This window comes from Protomyctophum parallelum (genome assembly GCF_964188405.1).
Source record: "Protomyctophum parallelum genome assembly, chromosome: 16".
Classification (NCBI taxonomy): Eukaryota; Metazoa; Chordata; class Actinopteri; order Myctophiformes; family Myctophidae; genus Protomyctophum; species Protomyctophum parallelum.
In genome coordinates this window covers 12,456,489-12,469,606 of record NC_139711.1, presented here as the reverse complement: position 1 = coordinate 12,469,606, position 13,118 = coordinate 12,456,489, and the positions used below count along the sequence as shown (strand labels likewise).

Here is a 13,118-nt window from a genome sequence, read left to right as displayed (position 1 = left end):
GACAAATATCAACATCTTTGCAACGGGCCATTGCGCTGAGCCTATCCACGGCTTCCCAAGCCGTGTATATCCACAGCTTCCCAAGCCAGCCAGTCAGTCAGTCCGTCAGTCCACCAGCCAGTCCGTTAGCCAGTCAGTCAGTCAGCCAGCCAGTCAGTCCATTAGCCAGCCAGCCATTCAGCCAGCCACTCAGTCCGTTAACCAGCCAGCCAGCCAGTCAGTCCGTTAACCAGCCAGCCAGCCAGCCAGTCAGTTGTAGCCAGCTAGTCAGTCAGCCTGCCTGCCTGCCAGCCAGATAGCCATGCAGGGGCCAGCTTGGGGGCTTCCTCAAGAGGAATATCTGCCTCAAACAGAGCCTTTGTAAAATCCAACACAAATGTCTTCCTCTCAGCAGTACATGGGTCTTGGAAAGGCAGGCAGCCATGGTTTCAGTCCTAGACTGCAAAACAAAGACAATGTGTTAAAACCCTAGCATCCCTATTCTGATAAAAGCCGTGGATACTATATTTTCACCTGTACTTTGAGATTTTTCCTGTACTTTTAAACGGAGAGAGAGAGAGATGGGGGGGGGGGTGTAAAGTGTCTAGTTATAGTGAGAGTTGAGGGGGCCCAAGGGGGGTCATCACGATTTACGCTCAAGAACATGTGAACAAGTTTCAAAAAGGAGAAGGTGCCATTTCTGGCTTAACCACTGATCGTCGGGGTCTGCTGAAATACTGTCTGAGTACCCCAGTACTGGCAAGACTGGCTGGTGAAACTGAACGCCTATACTTAACATAGCTGATGCCAACCCAAAGAAGCATCACCAACACATAAAGGCACAAGGCTACACAGATATATACTTGCTATACTCCATAAAGGACAGAACAAGACATCTCCGTACAGCAGGAAAAGCACAAGACCATGGGTATAAAATGAAGGATAGCACACCAGTCAAAGACTTCAAGGCTTTCCTCGGAACCAAGGAAACCAAGGCCAACCTCGTCCTCTACATTGCACAAAAAGCTGTTGATCTCTTCACACACACACACACACACACACACACACACACACACACACACACACACACACACACACACACACACACACACACACACACACACACACACACACACACACACACACACACACACACACACACACACACACACACACTCTCTCTCTCTCTCACTCTCAGGGGCACAAGACATTGTAGCTGAGCCAAAGGTTTTAGATCCACTTTCTTTAGGATGGAAGCAACAAGATGATGGAAGGTGTCCCTGTAGTCTCAAGTGTGCAAGTGTTGCCAGCAAGTGTTGCCAGCAAGTGTAGCGGCCGCTGTCCTTGCAAACTTAATAACCTTCCATGCACAGAGCTCTGCAAATGTGAAGCTGCTGAGGGTTCATGTGATAATCTTCCACAAGATGAGGCTGAGAGTGATGACGATGATACCTACAGTGATTCTTTGTACAGTTGAGCATGTCACACTCATGTCTTTAATTGAAACTGTATACAGTTGTTGGTATACTCTATGAAACTCCAGTTGTTAGTGTTGGTATATGAATATGGTCTGAAACATCAAACATGCGTTTCACTTCAAACGGGGAAGAAATACACAAAACATTGCTATTGACCACATTATTATGTTAATGAAAATGATGTCCATGCAAATCCCTCTATTTACTATTAAGTCTTATCTTTGCATTTAAAAAAACTCTTTTTGCTTTTTTTGTGTGTGTGTGTGTGGGGAGGGGGGGGTAATTATTATTATTATTATTAATGTTATTTCATTTTCAAATTATCATGGATGCATGATCTATTTTGTCAAAGGAGAAAGTCAAATAAACCATTTGATTTGAAATAAAACACTGTCTGTTACTGATTATTTAAGGTTATGGGGGAAATTGGTCAGGTAGCTTTTGCACCTTGTGAATTTGCATATTGAATCTGTTGTTGTAGCGCCACCTATTGGTGGATTGTGGTCAAATTTGCAGGGCTTGTGCAGAAGCCCTTGGTGCAAGAACCCAGCAATAGTAGTAGTTTGTGAATAGTCAGGAATTGCTTTTTGCTTTTTGAATTGGTTTATATAGCGCCACCTATAGGCTGATAACGGCGAAATTGGGGCCTTCTAGATAGAGCACATCATACACTCCTGGAACGAATTAATTTGGTGTAAATCGGCCTGGCAGATTTGGAGAAATGATGTCGACAGAAATACAGACGGACACAAAATATTGTTACATATTGCCATGTATTACCATGGTGATAAAATATTGTTAGAAATAAAAAATGTAAACCGTTTTTTTGTGTCCTCTAGGGTCCATATAACAGAAAAAACATGGTTTACAAGAATCTTCACTATGTGTTGCCATTACCAAATGTTACCTTACCTTGGTTACATTTGGTAATGTGACATAAGGCTGAAAAAAGGCTGAGACACTTTTTGTTCACAACACACACATGAGAAAAGACCATTGATATTAAATATCGTTGATGATAATCCGAAGGTACATTATATAGTTGCCCCTTGGGTGTTTTAACATTTTCTAATATTTGAAAAAAGTTTGGACACCGGCCCTGGTTTATACTCTCGTAGATTGAAAATAAACTGCAAAATCTCAGTACCTGACAAGCTGGAGACTGGACACTGGTGGACAGTCTCTGTAGGAGTGTAGGTGTTAACTAACTCCAGAAGGTGGGAGTAAAGCAACACAAATGCAACACAAGCTGCAGTTGAACCCAAAAGAAGAAGAGGGAGACAGAATTCAACGGGTCACCAATTTCGGCGCAACAACACCGGATATGTCGTTGAATTTGACCTTCCCCCTACTTGCTGTTGATTCTTGCTCGCTACTGACAAGTAGTAGTTGTTTGACTAGTGGCTAGTGGCTAGTACTGGCTGTACGAAACAGCAGGGAAGCGGAGGACGAAAATGAACATAGCCCCGTGTTCATGAGCTGCGTTCGGCCGTCCAGGTGAGTGGGTCTATTAAAAATAACCTCGCGAAATGGACTCTTTCAGCGTCATTGCGTGGAACTGGGTCAAATTATGTAATTCATTCATCGCGACACGCTAGGCAAAATGCTAAGGCTAGCGAGGAAAGTACAGTAACGTTCCTGAACAGAGCCACTGATCATCCTGATTCCTGATCATGTGACCACTGACCTCATGTCATGATCCATACTGTACTATACAAGGAGGAGTGGAGTGGAGTGTAGCCTCGGTCCCAGGCTTACGGCCTGGGCTTACTCATCTGCGAAAAGAAGTGAGTGTGAGTGGAGTGTGACTGCGGACGTGACCATTGACCACATTCCACACGCCATGATTCACTGCAGTTCCGCCATGATTCACTACAGTTCTTCAGTCTAGACTAGAGTATATGTATTTTAGTGCTAAATGCTTGTAATATAGGCCTGAAAATCCACCTTTAAGTAGGCCACTCACTGTTTTAATATTTTGTGATGACATTGGATTTTGTTGTTATTTTTCATGTTTATGAATTGAATACAGTCAGTAAGGACTTTCACCGTAAGGACTTTTAAACCAAGTGTTTTGGCTGTATTGATCAATTGAGACTTTTATTTAAATCTAGGCCTAAATGCTCATATTGGCCATATTCATTTTTCATTCACTGTGGATTTAGGTTTGTAGTTCAACCTTTTTTTCTCCCTTTTCTTTTTCCAGATATTTTATTTGATTGACAGCTGTCATTCAGTGTCGTTCTGTCATTCATTGTTTATATAGCCTAGGCCAGTGTTTTACTCAGACACCAATGGTATGCACATAGACCATAGACCCCCATTTGATGTGATTTTGATGTCTTGTCTATGAGGCACCGATATAGTTATTTTTGTTAGGTCACTGCCATAAGTTCCCCCCAAGGTTTGAGTGAGTCCTGGTGGTTAACGCTGTCAGTAGTCCCCAGAACTTATGTTATCCTTTTAGCGTTTTCTGACTGTATCATGTTGCTAATTACATTTTTGACTAATGAAGTATTCAATCAATCAAAAAACACCACAGACACCATATTTGGGTATGAGGGCCGATTCATACTCCTATTTTACCGCGCTTGGCGCTGTAGTGCCGAAATCATTTCAGCTCGTCAGAAATTTTGTAGGCTCTACAGAGCCGAACCGACTTTTATTCGAGTATGAATCGGCCCTGACTAATTAGAAGCCCATATATGGAGCTGGCTGACGCATCTATGTCTCACATCATACAGTATTGCTGGATTCCATATTTGGACATGGCTGACCTCAGAACTCTATATATATTATGGAGGATGACACAAGCATTTAATGGTAGACTCTCCAATGATCTTTGACTTATGGGCACGCACTCAGGCAACTACATTATCATCATGCTCTCTCATTCTCATTCACTGCCTTTGTTTTTCCAATGGCGCTCGTTGCCTTTTTGGGGTTAGTCATCCAGAATAGCCTCTTTTATATTTGCTGAAGGGCTTGGCAGGAACGTAATGAGTTAACAAATGACACCACCCAGGATCATCTCGATGGTACAGACTTTAGCCCTTGGCTTAAGCTACTGCTTATGTCAAGACGTCTTTCGAACCCCATGAGTTGACATCTCGGTTAAGTTCCAATCGGACACTATAGTACTGCTGCAGCAGGTCCAGGTCTCTGACAAAACCTATCCCCTTTATTTGATGTTGAGTGGTATTACTATTTTATTTATTTATTTTCATTCATTTTGTTTTAGTTATGTTGATGTCGGACATTATTGATGACCATACCTCACTTGCATTTCGCTGCTTGTACCTGTATGAGTAGAGAGAGTGACTGACAAATAAACCTTCTTAATTGAGTGTGTACAAAAATCCATTTGGTTCCCACGTTGAGAACCATCCACTGACCTAGTAGAGACCATTATGTTGAGCATACAGAATAATGGTTGGACAGACATAGTTGAGTATTTATTTGTAATTCATCATTTTGTTTGGCAGGGTTTCGCCAGGATCATTGTCAAGACAGAACAATGGTGAAGTATTACTGCTGTGCAGGTTTCCTAAAGAGTTCCTGGGACCAAGTATGTGTTGCATTCTGGCAACGATATCCCAACCCTTACAGGTCAGAACAAACTGACACACACACACACACACACACACACACACACACACACACACACACACACACACACACACACACACACACACACACACACACTCTCAATGGAACTGAACTCTGATCTTTGCTTAAAGTTGCAATCCGGAATGCCTTTAAATACAATATAAGTAGTATATCTGTATGGTACAGCATGCTAATACAATATAACTAGTACTCTTCTATTGAGACATTTTATTTAGACCCTAGTGTCGTTAAATGTTATATTTCCCCCGGTCGAGGGGACTCCCTATTGGCAAAGTGGTGGAAGTTTCTCTCCCACGCGGCACGGGACTCCTGGACATGAAACTTTAATATAGTATTTTGATGTAGTAATTTTGTTGAACTTGCACACTGTAAATAGGGGGGATCATATGGGGCTAGTGTCTTGCATAAATGTCAAACAAACACATAGCTCTGATTTATTCATATGCCTTCCCTCTTCTCCTTCCCAGTAATCATGTTTTGACGGAGGACATCATCTTCCGGGAGATTACTCCCAGCAACTGTCTGATTTCCAGACGTCTGTTGACCAAAACTAGCCGCGCGCCTCGCTGGATGGAGCGCTACCTCCCCAAGCACATGGCCAGCAAGGCGTACGTCATCGAGGACTCCGTCGTGGACCCTCAGACCAGGACCATGACCACGCTGTCCTGGAACGTCACCCACGCGCGACTCATGGTACCACTACTAGGGCCATCAAAGTTTAGCTGACGAAAAATGGTCAGGGCTGTCACGATTACAATTTTAAGTTGGCAATTAATTGCCACACAAATAATTGCGATTTACGATTTAATTGTTTTGTTGCATTGAACATTGTATTGTTTTGCCTTTTAGGCTTTGCATTCACAAATTGCACGGGGCAGATTAAATCACTGACACATTTAATCATTTTGAATAGTTTTTCTTTCCAAAACATTTACAAATTAGAAGAAACTTGTAGATCTGCTATTTCTGCTTTTATTTTATGTATGGACATTTTCAACGTGGAAACGATTGACTGTTATGCAAAAATAATTGCGATTAGACGATTATGTAATAATTGTGCCTATTAATAACGATCAATGATGTGTTTTTGGCATTGAACATTGAAACATAGATTTTTTAATCTAGATTAATCTCACTGAAATCCTGGAGTTAATCTAAATTAAAAGCTAAGTTTAACTGCCGAAGGCATTCAAAATATGTGTGTGCTACCTCAGGCCAAGTGGCCCATTAGACCAGGAGCCCTAATTATGGATATCAACAATACAACTAGCCTATTAATAATATCTTATATTTCATACTGTGAGCTTGTAGAACTGTTCAGTGTTGCCAAGTCTAGTCATTATAAGATACTTTGGACTTGTTTATCTAAAATGTCTTTAAAATATTGGTGGTCCTCGTCATGAAAATGTTTGAGAACCACTGCTCTAAAACAACAGTCAGTCAGCACTATAGTTGCTTTTCTTTTAGAATTATTCTCTGACTTTTCAGATGTTCTGACTTGATCTGGCCTGTTAACATAGGCCTGGTTGCTTGTTTCTCTCTCACAGTCACGAAATGTGGCAATCCTGGTCAAAGATAGGCTAGCAGGGCCCAGGCCGTAGCGTAACGGTCTGGGCACCGGACTGGTAATCCAGTCGCAGTGTGCCGCGGGTTCGACTCCCGGACCCGACACGGCCTTTACTGCATGTCATCCCCCCATCTCTCTCCCGTTTCCTGTCAGCCTACTGTCTGTCCCTTCAAAAATCAATAAAAAAGGCGTAAGCCGCAAAAAAATATCTTAAAAAAAAAAAAAGATAGGCTAGCAGGAGGCAGCAGGCTGCTGCCATCATGGATAATAGTATTTAGCGCAATTCTATGTCCCAGAACTTATGGATATGGACTTATGGCTCCATCGCTGCCTCTTTCTTTTCTATTAAGAAAAGTTGTGGAACTTTAACGTGTTGCTGACTTGCTGTTTACCGTCCCCCCACTCCATGCAGACAGTGCTCCATCTCCCCTCTCACACACACACACACGCACGTGCACACGCACAGTCGCGCACACACACACACACGGCCCGCCTCCTGTCCGCTATGCAGACCATAGGGATGCAGACCCAGCTCCCAGAACCAATTTTGAGAATAGATTAACGGTGATATTTTCTCGTGTTAACACCAACAACGGCCCAGCAGTACATTTTACATTCACAATAATGGCAAGATCTGCACAACAGCAGTTGTGAGCTTGATGATCTGATATTTTCTCAATTTTCTGTTTTTATTTTAATTCTTTAGAAAGTTGTGCATATAGTGACATACCCGAAATATGGACACTAGGTGGAAAGTGGTTGTGTTCCTTCCTGTCCAGAGTGACTTTCATGCAGTGTTCTGTTTGCTTTCAACCTGTGCCCCCCAGTCTGTGAAGGAGCGCTGTGAATACCACATTAACCCTGAGAATGGCAGCTGGACCGAAATTCGAAGAGAGGCATGGATCTCCTCCAATGTCTATGGTCTTTCCAGAGCTATTCAGGTTAGTATGAGTGAAGGTCCACACTGGACTCCCTAATAATTTAACAATCCAGGCATTTAGCAGCACATGGTCTTTGTTAGGCATGCCACAGTGCTAGAACTTCCCCAATGTTTGGGATCAGGCTTACCCACACCAGTAGTACCGGTATTATCAAATTCAACCACTAGGTGTCCTAATAGACCTGCCTGGTAAATGGCAATGATACAGAAACAACATCAGCGCTTGCTCTTCTAATTTCCAAAGCACATTAAGGCGCAGAAGGCAGGCACAGTCAACAAATACAACAAGATAAACAAGTCAGCAGAACTCCATAATGTCCTTTTCACTATTTTATTTTCCTCACCGAGACCAACAACGGACGTGTTTCAGCTACTCAAATAGCCTTCATCAGCGCTGATCCAATCCAAAGACGCTAACAGGAATTACAAGATTAATTGAGAGCGCGTTGCTACAGGTTATTGTGAGTAAATAAACCACTAAAACATTGTGGAAGAAAGCTCACCGTACCGTAACTCCTTTTCTCTACACTACAGCACACGAAAGTGAAATCTGACACCATGCACATGTGGCTCATAATAAAACGGTGCTATCGGTGTGCAAGTAATGTACTCTGTGGTATGCCCGCCCACCGGTAACACCGGACACAGTGACGGGCCTAGTCTCTCTGATCCAGAGCGATTTACAAAGTGCGAGATGGGTGTAAAGTGGCACGCAATTATTAACAGGGTAGATTAAATGGTGCTAAAAAAATTACTACAACGCAACTAGCGAAAGTTCTGAAAATAACTCGATGCATCGCAATGTGACACGTGAGCTTGTATAGGTCATTCCACAGCTTGGGGAGCTTGGGGGCCAGGAGGGAAAAGAGTCCTACTGTAGGTCACATGGATTAGTGGCCAGGGCTTCATAGGGATGGGAGGGACGGCCTGTGTTTGCTGTTAATAGTGACACACAGAAAGTTACAAAAGGCCCTGTCTCTCTGTGAGTTGTACTGCATTTTCTACTCCACCTTAGCCTGTAGCACTTGACCTAGTTATGACGACCATGCAGACTTGGCGACTCATAATCTCAATCATTTGCGATATGTTCGAGTCAAGTAGGTTGAAGAGCCACCCAGAGGTGAAAGGTTACTTCTCCAACGTGAGACCTATGTTTCTTTCTTTGTTGTTCCCTCAAAGGGACATAGATTTATTTTGGGCTACTACCCTATACACTAGTGCCACCTGTTCCCCTGTGCAGAAGATCCCTGGTTCAAATCTCATGACTCATGAATAATAAATTGGAGTCTTATTCATTAGTTATTTGATATACAGCTTAATAAAAGGATTTGATGAATCTGGGTGTTGGTAACAGACACAGCACTGCTTAAAGCAAATGGAATATTACATAATACTATTTCATATTTTCCATTTGACTCCCTAGGTCAAAATCCACTCTTTATTGAGCGCTACATATTTTGGTCTCTCACGTGAGACCCAGGTTCGAATCCCTTGTGATACAGTTGAAACTAGAAAAAGTGCCCTTCCGGGCACAGGTCTCCACCAGGTTATCCACAGATCCGTGCAGTTAGAGGTAAAAACACTTTTCGGCCAGTTATAGCGCCACCTTGAGGCTGAGTTGAAATTGTTCATGTGGCATTTCGTCCTCGGCCTAGTGGGAATGTGGGTGCACAATTTCACGGAAATCACGCGATGTGTTCATGATTTGCAGCATTTTGTTTGAAACTGAGCACTCCTGTGAACTTTGGAAGCCAATCTTAACCAATCAGGATGGAGTCTGATAAATCTGAAAGACCCTTTTCGTTGAATGGCTCTAGAGAGACTGTGTACCAATTTGCGTGATGTTTGGACAAAATCTGTATGTGTACTGTGCAAAAACTTGTTTTGCACAAAGTGGCCTCCTGGTGGCGCTATAACAGGCTGTTCTGGAAAGTTTGGGGCAGAGGTTCATCGTTGGCATCCAGGGAGTGTGTGTGCAAAATATGGCATCGACCGGGTTAACGGTGGCCGAGATTAGCTGTTCACGGACACACGGACACACGGACACACACACGGACACACGGACACACACGCGGACGGACACGCGGACGGACGGAGTGCAAAACATACTCTCCCCACATGCCTTCGGCCTGGTGGAGACAATGATCCCCCTCTGTCAGGCGAGGACATAAGCTTTAATTAAACTGTCAACAAAAGAGTAGTGATATGAATTATGACAACTTCCTTGTTTGACGGAGCTCATTTGCTTCCTTTTCAGGAATTTGGTCTGGCAAGATTCAAGACCAGTGCTACAAAAACCATGAAAGGCTTTGAATTTGTCCTCGCCAAGATGCAAGGTATGTTTAGGCATTTTTGGGGGCAGTCATTGTTACTTATCACATTCTAATTTTGTGATACTCAGCAGCTACACTCAACATTCTTACAGAAATAAAATATGCAGAACTATGCTTTTTACCATATCTGAACACTTCTTGAAGAGTAAATCAACGCAATGAGTTAAAACATTTTTTTTTAGATAAATCGAGATTGAACTTAATTTAAGTGCAAACTTAACTCTTATGAATCACTTAATATTAGTAATAATAATGTCATTTGTATATATCACTGTTTAAAACGATGTTCCCAAAGTAATAATTAAAGTAGGGGTGAACGATTATGAAATTATGACCGATATCCAATCTCCGATTATTTGCAGGGTCATATCTGCCGATACCGATTCTGATATTATACAGAGGACCACAATGGAAACAAGCCTTGGCCCTATAGGGGCTTGGCCCAAAGCCTGTTAATATAGTATTCAATCAATAAATAGCATAATACTTTTTTTTTTAATTTAATTTATTTTTTGCTGGTGAAAACCGATTAAAATAATCTGTATTTTGAGACCATTCCGACACGGCATTTTTATGACCGATATGGCCAATTTTCCGATTATGCTACCAATTAATCGTGCATCCCTAAATTAAAGTGATCAATACATTGAAATTGTAGAGGGTCAGTAATGTTTTTTGCCTCTCGTGCAGGTGAGACTCCCTCCAGGACCTTGGCAGAAACGGCCACGGAGAGAGCGAGAGAGACGGCACTGGCAGCTAAAGAGAAAGCCAAAGACCTCGCCTCACAGGCCCACAAGAAACAATATGTATGACATATTTATAACCAAACCACAGGCCCTGGAACAGATCTTTCCGCACCTTCTATTGAGACGGGGAGAGATAAACTAATCCTAGATCTGTGGTCATGTTGTAGGTCAATGGTTCTCAGCGTCGGATTCGGGGACGACCAGGGATCCAAAATGGACCTTAACGGGTCTGTAACTATGACGGTGGAGAAATGGTCTATTTGGTTACAATTCTACACCGTCAAGAGTTAACCCCTTTAGAACTGAGGCCGATTATAAAAACGCCTCCTAAATCTGGTTATCTGAAAAACTTCAAATATTTATTCAAAACATTACCAAAGAAAAGGGGAAAAATGTTTCTATATACTGTACATAGCAACAACAACCCAAAAATGGGTTCCAGTCTTGAAAGGTAAAAACCCAAAAAGGGGTTCCCATCTGAGGATTTTGCAGTGTAGATCAGGGTCCCACAGATTTAAAAATATATAGTATGAGATCATGGGGATCCTTAAAATTAGAACGTTTGAGAACCACTGGTCTACTTGGTTGTGAGAGTTGCTCTTATGGTAGGTGGACCATCGAAGGCCTGAGCTGGATTCAAACAGCCAGCTTCCTGTCCTTGCGTTTTTCTGATTGTGACACCTGAACCTTAAACTGGTAAACGGCTTATTTCATAGAAATGAGAACGACCGGGGTCTCGTGTTGCCAGACCCGTCATAGATCTCTGCCTATGTATATGTCTGGTGACATTGAAATTATTAACATACTTGCTATAACTAGAAAGGCGAGAATGTCCGCTAAGAAACCTACAGCCACTGCTTTGAAAATGAATCATATCACCGTCCCATTATGAAAGTGGTCAAATTCTTTGCATTGGTTTTTGCAATGCAGTTAAAATCTCTGCAAACAAGACAAACCTGGCATGTATTAATATGGTACGCAAGCATTTCTGTGGTTAAAAAAGAAGAAGGAAGTGATTTTTGAAACAGTGATTGAACACTGACTATGGCGTACCATAAAATAATAGAACTTCAATATCTTTAATCTTTATACAACTTTCCTTTATCCACCTCTGTCCCCATACAGTACATGTGCTATTTACTCTATTTACTCTCTTTCCATTACAACACTTTTGTTTACTTTATACCTTTGTACTTGATCTATTCTTAAGAACTTTTCATAACCAGATTTTCACAAATATGATTGAAACTGTTTTATTTATCCAAGTTTTGTTGAAACATTTTGTTTTGATTGTAAGTCGATCGATATAGTTCAAGAAGCTCAGTCTGTGTGCGTGTTTCTCAGTCTGCTTTGCAGATTGGCTAAGCTATGCTTGACATTTATGTCACTGTCAGTAGAACAGATGAAAGTACTCGGTCAATGGGTACAGCACTTATTATGTTTAATTTCACATATATAATCATTGTATCTCTGTTTACTGTTGTTAATTGTCATGCTTTAATTTTCTTGTCTTTACTCTTTACTAATCAAAATGTTTCATTGCTTCAAATTGAAGTTGATTGTGCAACGATGGGTCCACATTGTTTGCAGTCATCTCTTGAAAAGTAACTGGAAAGGAAGTTAGGAACTGGACTAGAGCGTGTTGGGCTGTCACTTTGCAGTTTATAATTGGTAGAGACATGTTTGCAGTGGATATCAGCATCTGCGCCCAGGGTTGAAATGTACTTTCGTTCAATGGGTTATTAAAAAAAGGCTCAATTGTTATCTTGTTTTATACAGCCATTTCAGTTGATCACAAATATAAAACACCAGGAGGATGTGCTCTTCCTCCTGTGGTGGTGCTAGCTTGTCAATAAATACAAATGATCTTTGTAACATGTGGAACGTTCTTATATTTTTTGTGGTACAGGAAACTGCAATGGCTGGGTTTCCCGGACGCATTTAGTGTAAGACTTGTAGTGCCGCACATGCTCAGATGCCCTCTAGGCAGCACACGGAAGCCTGTGAACATAGACATTCCATGCATAGATGTGCCACGCAATGGTAGGCCCATTCTGAAATTTAATTAATAATATTGGGACTGCTGGACAGCTGACGGTAGGCTCTCTTTAGTCTTAAAAAAATAAAAAAATATATATATATATATTTATGTATATATATTTTTTTCGTGAGTAAAGAGAGCCTACTGTCAGCTGTCCAAATATTATTAAATTAAATTTCAGAATGGTAGGCCTGAGGCCATTGCGTGGCACATCTATGCACGGAATGTTTATGTTCACAGGCTTCTGTGTGCGCCTGAGCATGTGCGGCACTACAAGTCCTACACTAAATGTGTTCGGGAAACCCAGCCATTGTCTGTCCCTCCCTATGTATGTCCCTATGTTTAGGGTACCAACAGGTGCAAAAGTGGTGCACTGTTGCCTGCTAATTACAATGAGTGAGAGA

General features: G+C 41.9%; 1 protein-coding gene across 1 annotated transcript; it reads left to right on the top strand.

The window, feature by feature from the left end:
* The first annotated feature begins 2,832 nt into the window (after positions 1–2,832).
* Positions 2,833–12,542, top strand: prelid1a (PRELI domain containing 1a). Its single transcript, XM_083785903.1, has 6 exons — positions 2,833–2,954; positions 4,943–5,066; positions 5,555–5,780; positions 7,482–7,595; positions 9,852–9,930; positions 10,618–12,542. The coding sequence occupies exons 2-6, from the start codon at positions 4,975–4,977 to the stop codon at positions 10,737–10,739; spliced, it is 633 nt and encodes a 210-aa protein (XP_083642029.1). The 5' UTR covers positions 2,833–2,954; positions 4,943–4,974; the 3' UTR covers positions 10,740–12,542.
* The last annotated feature ends 576 nt before the right edge of the window (positions 12,543–13,118 follow it).

What these genes read in the sequence shown, in the direction of transcription:
- prelid1a (XM_083785903.1), top strand. Translation starts at nt 4,975, where the DNA reads ATGGTGAAGTATTACTGCTGTGCAGGTTTCCTAAAGAGTTCCTGGGAC. An exon ending in GTCTTTCCAGAGCTATTCAG is followed by an intron (nt 7,596 to 9,851) that starts GTTAGTATGAGT and finishes CTTCCTTTTCAG; the next exon opens with GAATTTGGTCTGGCAAGATT. An exon ending in TGTCCTCGCCAAGATGCAAG is followed by an intron (nt 9,931 to 10,617) that starts GTATGTTTAGGC and finishes CCTCTCGTGCAG; the next exon opens with GTGAGACTCCCTCCAGGACC.